This window comes from Cnephaeus nilssonii (genome assembly GCF_951640355.1).
Source record: "Cnephaeus nilssonii genome assembly, chromosome: 10".
Taxonomy (NCBI): domain Eukaryota; kingdom Metazoa; phylum Chordata; class Mammalia; order Chiroptera; family Vespertilionidae; genus Cnephaeus; species Cnephaeus nilssonii.
Window position 1 is genome coordinate 74,911,406 of NC_137081.1, and position 15,300 is coordinate 74,926,705.

The window sequence follows — 15,300 nt, forward strand, 5'->3', positions numbered from 1 at the left end:
GTACTTAATTATGACTTTGATCATGTAATATTTATTTTGAGTATAGATAATGTACTCTGAGTATGTATTACAGAGTATGAACTATGATTTACTCAGATTTTCTCATTTATTCCCATTTTACTGATGAGAAAGCAAAGGCATAAAATTGAGGTTGCCCACAGCTTAGCTTAGCACTCAGTCTAACCCAGTGTCCGTGCTCTGAACTCCATCACTATGCTTAGTATGTAGCATCAGCATCTTTACTGTTCACAGGTTCTCTAAAAATACAGCTAAGTAATTAAGCCTCAAATGGTTTTCTTTAAAATTAAAAATGCAGACACTTCTTTTCAACATGGTGCATATGCTAAGCAACAAAAATCTTTGAGCAGCTGCATTCAATTAAAAAATTATTAACCCTGAGGAAACACACACACACACACACACACACACACACACACACACACACACCCCAGTATCTATATGTCATTCTTACCATTTCTTATGTTACCTTTGTAGCGAAGTGTACCCATGAGTGAAATCCAAAACTACTTACTTCTACAATAGTTTATTATTTTCCTCTTTTGGGGCAAAAGTGATCAATATAAGGGGGTAATAGTATCTCAGATTCCCTACACTAACCACAGTTTGGTTACCAGAGTAACTCAAAAAGCAAAAGAAACATAAGCATGACATGGTTAATTCATATTCTTTTTTTTTTTGCTAAGAAAATAAGCTTAAACAATACATAGCAATAGAGAGACTTCCCATTAACTGAGGGACATGACACAAATACATATTCTCACTCCCTCCTAATATCGTAATACCCCACTGAAATGACAGTAAAGCCACTAAAAGATATAACTCAATAAGGGTCAAGAACACAGAGCTAGAGACAGAGAACAGAGAGCAACGCATTCTGGAGCGTGGAGAGCAAATAGAGGAGCAGTAAGCACCCTGCCAATAGGAAGGAAGCTGAAGGTTAAGTGCCTACAGAAGAGTCTGGCAGCAACAACAACAGGGAAAGCCCATTTATACTTGCCGGACTCGGAGAAGGTCTGGGGTCTAGAGACAGTGGAAGGAGTAAAGCTTGTGGCTTGATGGGGAATAATTAAAAGTCTATAAATGGAACTAATTAACCCCTCAGATGCCTTCCTCTGTCTTTTCCTCAATCTCTACAGACAGCAAAATCCATCTCCTCTGAGGACATTCTTGAGCAGAGCAAATACACTGAAAGGGCTGGAAGAAGAAGGATAATAAAAATTTTAGAAATTAGAAAAATACAAACAAAAGAAAAAGTAGAAAAAATATCTATAAGTGGAGGATAATTTAGAGAGGTGCAACCACTGTCTAAGGAGGTTCAGAAGAAACAGAGACAAGAGGGGGGTGGAAACATAGAAAAAATATATATCAGAACTGTAGGACATGGGCATAGTGATTGAAATATCCTCCTATTGACAACTCAGTACAGGAGAAAGGACTCACCCCAAAGTATGTAATCATGAAATTTCAGAATTCTATGGTAAAAAGAAAAGTCCAGAGAGGAAAACAAACAGTAAGGTGCAAAGAGATGAGATGAGATGAGAATAACATAAAACTTCTTAGTAACAACACAGGAGGCTGGAACACAGAATTTCCTTCAAAATTCAGAAGGAAACATGCTCTTTAACCTTGAACTCCATATGCAAGCTATCCATCAAGATATGACAAGCACAGAGAACCTTTCAGATGTGAAAAATTACTTCCAAAGTACCCTATTTTGGCAGTTCTACACGATAAGACTAGCAGTATCAGAAAATAAAGCAATGGGGTGCAAGATGAGAAATGCAAGGAGGTTCCGAAGATGACAACTGTGCAGCAAGCCAGACTGCGTCAGGGGGAAGGGACTCCCAAAGGAAACACATGACACGGTTTGGAGCAGTGCATGAGTATGTCAACAAAATTAAAAATGGGTGTGTAAGCTCAAAGAAGGTGAAGCAAAAGCTGAGGTGTTGTTTTTTTTAAAATAAAAGTTCTGTGTAAAGTAAAAAGCTGATAGAAAAAAATATATATAAAAGGATACGAAAGCATAGTACCCTGCCTGGCCCAGTGGAGAACAATAGCCATGCAGATATAATAACATAAGCATTGCTCAATGATTTAACTATTTTGATGTAACTATTTTTGAAGAGAGGCAATAATAAAGGAAAGTAGGTAGTAAAATGAGAGATAAATCTTAAATTATGATAACATAAAATCACTAGAAAATATCCAATATTTATAAATCAAGAAATATCAATAATGAGTATATAATAGTGATATGGAGGTGAACATCGGAATAAACAGCAAAAGGAGCTGAAACTGGCTGTCTCTGTGGAAACAGACTGGAAGGTGACTGGCAACTACATCTCATCATAACAATTGTAGTAATAGTTGACTTTCTTCCTTATGTACCTATTTCTTTTTATTAAAACCATGTTCAACTTTCCCAGAGATAATCAGAAATTATACTGGAGCCAAACAGTAAGGAAATAAGGATAATTTATTTTTATGTTTACTGATTTATAAAATTGATTTTGGTTTGCATTCATTGTATTTTATTTCCTGAATATTTATTTCAAGTTCTAGAATAATGGGGATCATATTTTCTTTTTCTTTAGTCTTATCACTTCTCACCTTCCTAAATATACCCATACACACACACACTAATAATAATAATAATAATAATAATAATAATAATCAGAGGTCCTCACTTAATGCACTGTACTTAATGTACTGGGAATATCCTATATAATAAATAAATAATATGCAAATTGACCCTCACACCCTCACATCACAAGATGACTGCCCTATGTCATCACTAGATGGCCGCCCCACATCATCACAAGATGGCTGCCACAAGATGGCTGACCCCCACATCATCACAAGATGGCCACCCCTATGTCATCACAAGATGGCCACCCCCACATTGTCACAAGATCACTGCCCCCATGTTGTCATAAGATGTTCAGCAGGGGAAGGCAATTGGGGGCAACCAGGCCTGTAGGGGAGGGCAGTTGGGAGTGATCGGGCCGGCAGGGGAGAAGTTAGGTGTCAATCAGGCTGGCAAGGGAGTGGTTAGGGGCAATCAGGCAGCCAGACAGGCAACTGGTTAGGAGCCAGCAGTCCTGGATTGTGAGAGGGATGTCCCAGATTGGAGAGGGTGCAGGCTGGGCTTAGGGACACCCCCCCCCCAGGTGCACAAATTTCATGCACCGGGCCTCTAGTTTCATATAACAGCTATTTATGTTGTTGGTACTTGGAATGTATTAGTCAATAAAACCAGCAAAGATCTCTGTCCTCAGGGAGCATACATTATAGTGCTATTTAGGGGGAAAAGGGAGAGTTGTTTATTTAATACTAGAGGCTTGGTGCACAAAATTTGTACATGGAGGGGGGGGTCCCTCAGCCTGGCCTGCACCCTTTCACAATCTGGGATCCCTTGGGGGATGGGCCAGAAAAGAGGGGAGGAAGGAGTGAGTGTGTGTGTGTGTGTGTGTATGTGTGTGTATGTATGTATGTGTGTGTGTGTGTGTGTGTGTGTGTGTGTGTGTGTGAGAGAGAGAGAGAGAGAGAGAGAGAGAGAGAGAGAAACCCCCCAAAGACTCCAGACTCTTTTATTCTAAAGCACAAAACTTTGCTTTCCTCATGTTTATCGCATGTCTAAACACAAATCATTGTGAACTTCAAGTAACATGTGTTAGGGAAGGAGAATGCAGCCTTAAAGCAAAGGGTGGGGGTGTCAGAAGTGAGCAACTCCTCTCGTTCCCCCAGCTGAAGCTCCTTGGGGAGCCTGCCTTTGAGAATCCACATTTATCTCTTGGCACGTGGGAGGTTAGGGAGCGCAGCATTATCCTGGGAGGGGAAAGTCACGGGGAGTACATCCGTGGTACTTGCCCCAACTGGATGTGGGAGAGATTGGGTGGATCTGCGGTAGGTGGCTCTGTGGCTAGCACCTTTGAATTGTGTGCTATTAGGGGGGAAAGAAAAGCCTCCCTTGAAAAAGGTTTTTCAAAAGCCTTCAGGAAACCACCGATGGTTAAACAGAAATCAGGGGATGTCTGACTGCCGGTTTAGGCCTGATATCCAGAAGCCGGATATCCCCTGAGGGACATAGCAGTGCACCAAGCAGCAGGCGGCCAGGGAGGAACCCAAACCAGGGCTGGGCGCCTGCTGCCGCCACTTTGTAGTGCTACCATGAGCCCAGGTTCTGGCTGAGCAGCGCTCCCCCTGTGGGAGTGCTCTGACCACCAGGTGGCAGCTTCTGCACTGAGTGTCTGCCCCCTGGTGGTCAGTGCACATCATAGCAACTGGTCGACCAGTGGTTCTGGTTGTTCCAGTCATTTTGCCAGGTCACTGGACTTTTATATATATATATATATATATATATATATATATATATATATATATATATATATACATATATTAGAGGCCCAGTGCACGAAATTTGTGCATGGGGGTCCCTCAGTCCAACCTGCACCCTTTACAATCCAGGAGCTCTCAGGAGATGTCCTACTGATGGCTTAGGCCCACTCCCCGTGGTTCTCTGCTCTCTGTGGGCCTGGAGGTTTCGCTGCAGCCATGGAGATGAAGCCCCCATGCCCTGCTCTCCGCTCTCTGCCTGCCTCTACCATGCGCCATGCGAAGGAAGCCCCAATGCCCTGCAGTGTGCTCTGTCTGCCAGGCCTGGGGTCTTCGCTGACACCAACACACTAAGGAAGCCCCCATGCCCTGTTGTCCTGGCTCTGTCTGTGGGGCCTGGGGTGTTCCCGCCGCCACCTTGCTAAGGAAGCCCCCAAGCCCTGCTGTCCGGGCTCTGTCTGCTGGGCCTGGGGGTGTTCCCGCCGCCTCTGCTCTAAGGAAGCCCCCAAGACCTGCTGTCTGGGCTCTGTCTGCCATGTCTGGGGATTTCCCCGCCACTGCCATGCTAAGGAAGCTCCCAAGCCCTGCTGTCCAGGCTTTGTCTGCTGGGCCTGGGGGTGCTCCTGTCACCACTGCGCTAAGGAAACTCTCATGCCCTGCTGACTGGGCTCTGTGTGCTGGGCCTGGGGTGTTCCCGCCGCCCCTGCGCTAAGGAAGTCCCCAAGCCCTGCTGTCTGGGCTCTGTTTTCCGGGCCTGGGGCTTCCCCACTGCTGCCGCGCTAAGGAAGCCTCCATGCCCTGCTGTTGGGGCTCTGTCTGCCGTGTCTGGGGGCGGATCAAGCCTCGCTGCTTGGTGCCCCCGAACCCCGACGGGGCTGACAGGCCCAGACACTGCAGCAGTGGTGGAGCGGGGAGGCTGGATCCGCCTCCGGAGGGGGCGGATCCAGCCTCGCTGCTCCTGCGGACAGGCCAGACACTCCTGCAGCGGGGCTGAGGGGACTGGGTGCCGCCATCTTGTGGCTATGGGGGCCGCCATTTTGTTGCGGAGTGATGGTTAATTTGCATATTACTCTATTATTAGATAGGATAAATTACTTGGGTAATATAGATGTTTCAGACTTATCAGGAGCATGATAAAATTAGTACTTATGGTCTCTATGAAAAATAATTAGAACTTTCTGCCATGAATCCCATGCCATGTTTGCCTATGCTTTTGATATCACAGAAATAACACCACTGAAAGTTCATTATACACATGCCTCTAAGATAAATTAATATCCATAAAAATAATTAAAATGATTTCAATTTAATCAAATTCCCAGGAGAAATATTTCATGGATTTCTAGCTCATATTCAAAATGAGCTCCCTACTAAGAACATTTTATTTCTCTAAGATTTCTAAACTTAAAGTATACATATTTTTATATATTTTATCTCAAAGTATTTTCCACAATGAAAACATTATTATTTAAGCTATAACTAAGTATTAACTTATGTAAGATCTTTTGTCATAGTCTCTCTCTCTCTCTCTTCTTTTTTCTCCTAAGAAGATTAATTCCAACTTATTTACTTAGTTCTTAGAATACAGGTGATTATTTTGACCCTTTTTATTCACTGTGAAGGAGCTACTGAAATTATAACTTTCTAGGAGTCTGTCATATAGAAAATTTAAGACCTAAACAGTCAGCAAAATTAGACAATTTATTAATAAAATCTATATAGCTATTGCCCTAGCTGGTTTGGCTCAGTGGATAGAGCACTTGCCTACAGACTGAAGGGTCCCAGGTTCAATTCCAGTCAAGGGCACATGCCTGGGTTGTGGGCTTTATCCCCAGTAGGGGGCATGTGGGAGGCAGCCAATCAATGATTCTCTCTCTTCATTGATGTTTCTATCTCTCTCTCCCTCTCCTTTCCTCTCTGAAATCAATAAAAATATATATTTAAAAAATCTATATAGCTATCAAACTGAGCTTTCTCTGTTGTGTGTCTAAGGACAAGAAATATGTATAAATTGAAAAGCATAAAAGCAAGATTATTTTAAACATCAAATTATTATATAACTTAGAGGCCCGGTGCATGAAATTCATGCACTCAGGGGTGGGGATGTTCCTCAGCCTGGCCTGTGCCCTCTCACAGTCCAGGAGCCCTCGGGGGATGTCCGCCTGCTGGATTAGGCCTATTCCCCCTAAGCCGGCAGTCAGACATCCCTCTCGAAGTCTGGGACCCCTCGCATGCCTGCTCACTGCTCCTTAACACTCAGCTTGCTGCTCCTTAGTGCTGCCATGGAGGCAGGAGAGGCTCCGGCCACCACTGCTGCGCTTGCCAGCTGAGAGCCCGACTTCTGGCTGAGTGGCACACCCCTGTGGGAGCTCACTGACCACCAGGGGGCAGCTCCTGCATTGAGCGTCTGCCCCCGATGATCAGTGCGCATCATAATGACCGGTTGTTCTGGTCGTTCCACCATAATGGTCACTTAGGCTTTTATTATATAGATAATGAAAAATAATAGCTAAAATTTATTGAATAGACACTATACATTAGCTATTTCAATGGGCCTGGGGCTTCCCCGCTGCCCTGTGGTAAAAAAAAAATTATTTTACTTAATTTTCATAACAGTCTGTGAAGTATTTATTACCCTCAATTTCAGATGGATAAAGAGAGCTCAGAGAGGTGCAATATCTTTCTTCTGTTTAGAGACAGGATTTAAATGTGGGTCTGCATGTGTACAAGGCTCTAGGTCTGTTTAGTACACTAGAGCCGTGGTCGGCAAACTGCGGCTCGCAAGCCACATGCGGCTCTTTGGCCCCTTGAGTGTGGCTCTTCCACAAAATACCATGGCCTGGCCGAGTCTATTTTGAAGAAGTGGTGTTAGAAGAAGTTTAAGTTTAAAAAATTTGGCTTTCAAAAGAAATTTCAATCATTGTACTGTTGATATTTGGCTCTGTTGACTAATGAGTTTGCCGACCACTGCACTGGAGTGATCTCTTAGGATGACCTAATACAATTAAAAGAACCTCCCACAAAGAGAAAATATGCATTTTTTCTTTCAGACCTCATTATTCATAGCACAACATTTTTTCATTCTTTATCATAAACTCACTGTAATTTGGAATGATGAAAATGTTCTAAAACCACATAATGGTGATGTTTCTATCACATTGTGAATATACTAAATGTCACTGGGTTGTATACTTTTAAATGGTTAAAATGGTAAAGTTTATGTTATGTGTATTTTACCACAATAATTTTTTTAAATTTCTTTATTGATTAAGGTATCACATATTTGTCCTCATCCCCCCATTCCCATCCCACACCCCTCCCCACGCATGTCCCCACCCCCTTGTTGTCCTTGACCACTGGTTAGGCTCATATGTTTGCACACAAGTCCTTTGGTTGATCTCTCTTCTTTATCCCTGCCCCCTCCCTCTGAGGTCTGACAGTCTGATCCATGCCTCCTTGTCTCTGGGTTTGTTCTTGTTCATCAGTCTATGTTGTTCATCATTTCCCCTAGATGAGTGAGATCATGTCCTACTAGAAATACACAATAATTTTTTAAATGTCATTTGACCCAAAGGAAGTACATTTTGGAAATGTATTCTCTACATATGCAGAATAATAAATTTCAAGGCTACCTCTTCATTTCTAAGGCTACACTTTGAAATTCTACCTCTTTGCTAGTGATGTCCAGATTCACATCTCTAAGAAAGACCTTTCTCTGGAATTCAGATCCACATATTCAACTACCTGGTCAACATCTCCACAGAAATTTCTAACAGATTCAAAACTTTAACACATTCAATACCAACGTCCTAATATTCCCTCACACCAGCTCCTCCATAGTCAGTCCATATTAAATGATGACAAACCGACCCTTCCAGTGGCTCAGGGCAAAGCTTCAGTATCACCATGGTATCTCTACCCCCTTCTACACATCAGTAAATCCAGATAGCTTTACCTTAAACCAGGGTTTCCCAATCTGACACTATAGACATTGTGAGGCCTGATAATTCTTTGTTGTGGGGAGCTGTCCTGTACAGAGGATGTTTAGCAGCATCCCTGGCTTCTACTCACAGATGTCAGTAGCACACCTCAGTTGTGACAATCACAAAGATCTCCAAATATTGCCAAGTATCCCCTATAGGAAATAATTACCCCTGGTTGAAAGCAAGGCCTTAAATATTTCCAAAGTCCAATCCCTTTCCACCATCTTCACTGCCTTGACCTTGGTTCAAGCTACAACCTCTCCTCTTTATTTCTGTGTTGCCTCCTAATTGGTCTCCCCCTTCTACTATTCTCACTGACTGCCCACATTGATTCTATTAAAATCTTACTAAAAGGAAAGTTGGATCATGTCACCATTCTCTCAAAACTCTCCAGTGCCTTTCTATCTCATCCAGAGCAAACGCCAAAAGTATGTTTTTAAAAATTTATCTTTATTGTTGAAAGCATTACAGATGTCCCTTTTTTTCCCCATTGACCCACACTTTGCACTCCTCCCTTCCTCCCTCATGGGTCACTATTGTCCCTATTGTCTGTTGACCTATGAGGACATACCTGATTCAGGTCCCATTCTTCTCCGATCAATTGTATAGTCACAATCCCCATGTTCACTCTGTTCCACATGCTGGCCCCTCTCTGCTCCTCAAACATGCCACACATGCTCCTGCCTCAAGGCCTTCTGTCTCAGTTCCTTCCATCTGGAATATTCTTCACCTTAATATCTCCACAATTGGCACCTCACTACCTTCAAGTCTCTACCCAAATTCACTTCCTCAGTGAGTCACCCTATAACCCACCTGCTTCAAAGTTCCATCTCTCACCCATCACTGTGTGTCTCTCCTCCTTGCCTTATCTTTCTTTCTAAGCACTTACCACCACCTAACAATTAACTTCTTGATTGTGTTTTTCACCCTGTTTATGAAGACTGAGGATTTGTCTTTGTATTCTTGATTTATCTCATGTGCCTGTAACAGTACCTGGCGCACCATAAGGACTTGTCAAGTATTAGTGGAATGAACAAACCTCCAACACTGAGGGCTTTTTTAAAGAGACCATTAGTTACTGTGACTTCAGAAACATGACCTGTTCATCTCTAAAAAGTGTGTAGACATGAATAGTTACATTTACTTAAAACCACCAACATCACTCCTTATCTGATATTCTTGCTGACGTGATCCTTCTTTCTTGGCATGCAAGACAGACTGCCTGACACTAAATATAGATCAGAGGATGGCAGCACAATGATGACAGGCATTCAACATCCTTGCCAGATCAATGATCCTGCAGCCTACAGCTCTTGTCTCTCCCTGAGAACAGAAATCCTCAGCAACATATATATCATTCTCTTAGGATTCATCAATCCATTGTTTATCCAAAGCCAGGACTCACTTAGAATGCCTCTAAATTGGATTAGGTTGACTCAGGGGGGAAAACAACAGACACCAGCAAAGAGCTTTAGTGGTTGACACTACAATCTAAACCAAAGAATGGTTTCTAGGTTTCTGAAACAAAGTATATTTAACTGGGTCTCCATGGAAATCTGTTCAACTTCAGATTACATTGGACTTGAATGGCTGGATTTGATAACACACTCCAAAGAATTCAGCAAATTTCAGTGCAGTACATTTTTTAATCCAAATAAAATATAATAAACTTAGTCATAAGCAGAGAATAGAATCTTAAGATGTTTGGGTTGTCTTTGAAGGTGATTACCCAAAATTGCTCTAGGACTTATGGATCCTCAAATTGATTTATTGTTTATCTTTAAAATAATGTTGTACTTATGTCAGTATTATTTATAATAGCAAAACACTAAAAAACAGTGAAATTCAAAGCAATAGAGGAAAAAATATAAAGCAATGGGGTGCTGGTTAAATAAATTATGGAATAAAATATAAAAGAATACTATGTAACCATTAGAAGATGAAATTGACCCATTTGAACTGAAAAGTAACATTCATCAAGACATCATTATATGATAAAAAGCAAACTACAAAAATAGATGCAAAGCATGACTGATTGCATGAAGCAAAGTGTGTGTATGTATGCACATATGCACATGTATGAATTTGGTATTTTCATATTAACATTCCCCACCGTCCTTCACCATGCTCCCTTGTCTTGTGGCTTCTGGTTGGATTCAGCCAATGAGAGCCCTGGTAGAAGATTAAGGACAAGGTTTGTTCATGCCCCTTCATACTTCTACTGCAAGTTGATTATATCCCTCTATAAGTAAGGTGACCAGATTTTAACATTGGTAAGCGGGACACCATTGACCAGGGCGGGGAGGGGAGAGGGGAGGTTCTTTTTTTTTTTTTAATATATTTTATTGATTTTTTTACAGAGAGGAAGAGAGAGGGATAGAGAGGTAGAAACATCGATGAGAGAGAAACATCGATCAGCTGCCTCTTGCACACCCCCTACTGGGGATGTGCCCGCAACCAAGGTACATGCCCTTGACCGGAATCGAACCTGGGACCCTTGAGTCTGCAGGCCGACCCTCTATCCACTGAGCCAAACTGGTTTCGGCCCAGGGGGCAGGGGGTTCTTGATTAAAAATTTGGTCTATATTGTAATCGCTTTTGTTTTTTTTAATTAAAGGAAATTCACTTCTTAGATCATCGTTGAATTTGCATTCTCTTTTTTTACTCATTATGTTAAAAATCTAAAAAAAAATTAAAATTATATTATAAATTATTATATACATATTGCTTAAAAACACAGTAAGTAGGTACATAATTACATGAACATATTTTATTGTTAGTGTATAAATTAAATTAATTTGATTGTTATAAAGTAACTATATTTTAAAAATTATTTTAATTTTAATCCTATATTTCTTTCTAAATAATAACAATAGTAACTTGTATTATTTTTCCTATGAATTTGCCGTAACGTAAGTCGTAAGTGTCACTTTCAAGGCCGGCACTAGACTTTTTGCCGCCACTATAAAATATAAATAATACGAGTACTGTCTGCTAAATTCAAGAAAATTTATGTATTTATGAAATAAATATATTACTTACGTAAATTATCTGAATAGCTGATTTGTAATGATATCACTTGTTTAACTAGCTTATTAGCACGCAGTACGATGTGTATCGTCTGAGAGACAGTTACAAAATGTTTTCGTCGTTGCCAATCCCAAAAAATGCCATTGTTCATTAAGTCCAAACAATGGTGGTCGAATTCTAACAACTGATCAACAATTCGAACTTTGATAAGCACTTCTTGATAATCAGTTCTCAACAATTATTTGTTATTATTAAAGTTTAACATTATAAAATTAACAAAAATAATATAAAACTCATATCCTGGCTAAATAGCCACATGGCCGCCGAAAACCGTATATTCCCTTCCCGTTCTCTTGTCATGCATTCTTTCCAAAAATAGGGACTTTTTTAAAACGCCGCGGGACGCGGGACAAACTGTTAAAAATCGGGACTGTCCCGCCAAAAGCGGGATGTCTGGTCACCTTATCTATAGGACACAGCATTTGTCTGGCATTCTCTCCATAAAGTTTTCTCCCCAGATTCTAGAAACCACTTTCTTTCTTTGCCCCTCCAGACCTGGAAATCATAAAGATTAATACAGTCCTAGCCCAGGGAGCACTCTACAATTCCTTGTAGCTGTTCTTCAACCCTGCTCACACTTTCCCACTTGAGCAAATGATCCTTTTATTAAACTCTTCTTAATTACTTAGTTTTCATGAGCCATTTATTTTCTCGGCAGAACCCTAATTAATGATAATAGTAATTTGTGTGTGTGTGCTTTTTGTGATTTATATACACAGTTATGAACTTTTGTTTTTAATTTTGTATCTTTTAATGTTTTTTATACTTTAAAAATATCTGGTAAACTACAAGTAATAAATATGCAATGCAAAAGTAAAATCAAATACTTTGACCATTAACAAAGTATTCATCCATTGTAGAGTGGATTTGTACCATCTTGTTCCATTGAACTACTTTTAGAAAAGCAGACTCACTTTTAAAATTTTGTTCAAAATGAGCCCATTTTCTTAAAACATCTCCTTTGTCAACAGATGCTCATTGGCACTAATTCAACCCCAACAGGGATCCCAATTTGGGGTGCAGTGGAGAAGGAAACTATTCAGTGCACAGCAGCTGGATTGTGATATGGCATGGCTATAGCATAGCTCAGTGCCAGGCGGCCCTGGAGCCGGGCTTGCACTGACTACCCAGTGCAGCTCTGCTCCTCATGGTCTGGTTGGCTACTCTGCTTTGAGCTGCTCTCCTGAGACATCTTCCGTGTTTCAGCTCAGCCATGGAGATGCAGAAGACTTTATCCTCGGAGTAAAGGGGAAGTGTACTCCCTCAGCCAGAGGGGAGCTGGCTTATGTGGACAGCCCCTGACTTACCCATTCTCATGCAAATAAGGACTCCAAATCCTTGAAGTTTGATTAGTCCAAAGGGCACTGTCCTGACTGGTCAGAATAGAGCATCTCTGATTGGCCAGAGCTGCACAACTTCAATTGAATGGGGAGAGCCTCGGTCCTATTGGTTGAAATAGGATTGCAGGAATGCCTTTAGAAGGCCTGGTTCAGATGGCAAAAGCAAAGTGCAGGTAGGCAGTTCAGTGCTGACCTCATGAAGGGCAGTTTGCAGGAGAGGCCCCTGTGCCAAAACAACCACTGGGCTGTTTTGTGTGTGTTTTTTTTTTAAATTTTGAGCACAGTTAGCCACCAGCAGCTCTTCTTAGTAGGTATCTTTTCTTCTTCCTCATGGTTCACACCTTCGTATTTCAGATTGGCTACTTTCCATTTTAACTGCACGTTTTTGAGAACTTGAGAGAGGAGTATAGTCATATAAATGTGCTTAATGGGGTGGGGGACAGGGGCACGCTAGAAAGGGTTGATGGGGAAAAGAATGGGACATATGTAATACTTCCACCAGTAAAGATTTAAATTAAAGATTTTTTTGGTAAAATATTTAGTCTTTTGTGATTAAAACAAAATGGTCTGATTCATAGAAATACAATATTGACTTTTAGAACTATTTCCAAAGCTTCCTAAAAATACCATGGTAAAAAAAAAAAAAAGCAAATCACTAATGTGATATTAGAGCCCACAATTAAATTAATTTATAGTGACTTTAATGCAATTAAATTTTCCTCCAGACTGTATCTCTAATGGTGCTGGGGTTTTTACTTAATATACTTTACAGCATAATTTACTTCATTTTTGCAAAGTCATTTAAATATTATAAATTTATCTTTTACACATATTTTCATGCTGACACGATACATTTGCAGTCTATTTAATTTACAGATGATGAGACTAAAATGAAAACTCTTTGAGGACCATACATCTTCTACAACATCACATTTCCCATTCCAAGTTATTAAGTATATAAGTTATCTGTATTCACAAGAACGGACTCTTGAAACAGTAATACATATTTTATATGATCTGATTATGGAACTTTAAGAAAATTAAAATCTAGAGCAAAGAAAAACATCAGTGATACAAAGCACCAAGATGTCTGGGGTTCATAATGCAAGTTAATAAATTATCAGCCTTTAAAATTAAATTCAACAGATCTTTCCTACAGCCAAATTAAGGAAGTATTTAGAGAAGAACATAAGTTATACGAAAGCCTCCGAACTCAATTCACCTTATTCATTTGGTTTTGTACAGAACACATTAAGGTGACTTTATAGTCACAACTAATAAGCCAAATGGTTAGGAAAATTTTTCATGCTCCCAAACCTAGGAATACAGGTTTATTAGAAAGTAGTCAATAATATATAGCTAACTAGCTTGTACCCTAAAAGAAAGAGACATACGGAACTGGTTCAAGACATTTTAAGCCAAGGATATCAGCTAAATTCAGGTGTCACTTTGGCTACACGTGTGCTGCACAGGGGTGAAATATCTGGCAAAGGAGAAGCAGATGTAACTACGGAAATCATATCTTTAATTGACAGCAATGTGAAAATTCAGAAGGATAACAAGCATCAAGGATGGAGGTGACAATTACGCAGGAATAAAAATCAAATGTAAGTTTTATTATAATGAAGAAGAATCTAGTTTTCCTCTCTGGATATTTCCCACTACTCCACAAATAAGAACAAGGAGAGAAAGAATACTCTTCTCATTAATGAAAATGGGACAAAGGAACAGCCAGGACATTCCTACCTGGTTTCCAGATGAAGTGATTATCCTTTCTGCCTTCCAAATGAGCTGCCTGGGACAGCAAGAGAGAAAGGAATAGAAATAGCTTCCTCATGTTCCTCCATACCCAGCAAATGACAGCCACATTACCCTTTGGAAACATTCTTCAGATTTTCAGCCTCTCGACTTGCCTATTCCTAAAAGAAAAAAAGAAAATCAGGTAAGTTTCTTCTGTACAGAAATTCTAAAAACTCACGTTGACTGCTAGAACTTTTATCATGATGGCATTACAAATTTCCAATTACCATAAAGAGAGGACACATTGTAAGGTTAGCAGTTAATTAGGCACGTTTTCAATCCACACCTAATGAAGACATTAGCAATGCTAGAAACTCCACAATCCCTCGTTCAGTTTCCTTTGACTTTTAAAAGGACTGTTGGCAGATACATAGCCTATTCTATTTAGCGAAACTCCTTGAGGAGCTCATGATTTGAGGAGAAAGATACACGTACACAACAAAGTCTAAAACTGGGTGAGGACTGCTCTAGCAGCAGTGTTAAGAAAGTGAGATGGACAGATTGAGGAAGAGACAATGACTTCTTTTGTAATCAGAAAAAAAAAAAAAAAAAGAAAGGGGAATCTCTCACAAAAAAAAAAATATTTGAAAAGAGCCTTAGGGAAACATAAGGGCTTACAGGTGCCCGGAAGGGCATTTCAGGCCCAGAGAACCAGGTGTGAGATGCGTTTTGTGTTTGGGGACTGGCCAATGGTCTGGTGGCTGCTGTGAAAGAGACAGGAGGGGAGGGAG

The 15,300-nt window shown here is 40.6% G+C and overlaps 1 protein-coding gene across 1 annotated transcript in view; it reads right to left on the reverse strand.

Annotated features, from left to right (window-relative positions):
- The window catches only part of THSD7B (thrombospondin type 1 domain containing 7B), a gene marked incomplete at its 5' end in the record, with an annotated part of 754,786 nt that extends 740,132 nt beyond the window's left edge, over nt 1-14,654 (reverse strand). The window contains one exon of the mRNA XM_079782710.1: nt 14,516-14,654. Coding sequence (XP_079638836.1) covers nt 14,516-14,654 — 139 coding nt within the window. The remainder of the gene's footprint in view (nt 1-14,515) is intronic.
- Nucleotides 14,655-15,300: the final 646 nt, after the last annotated feature.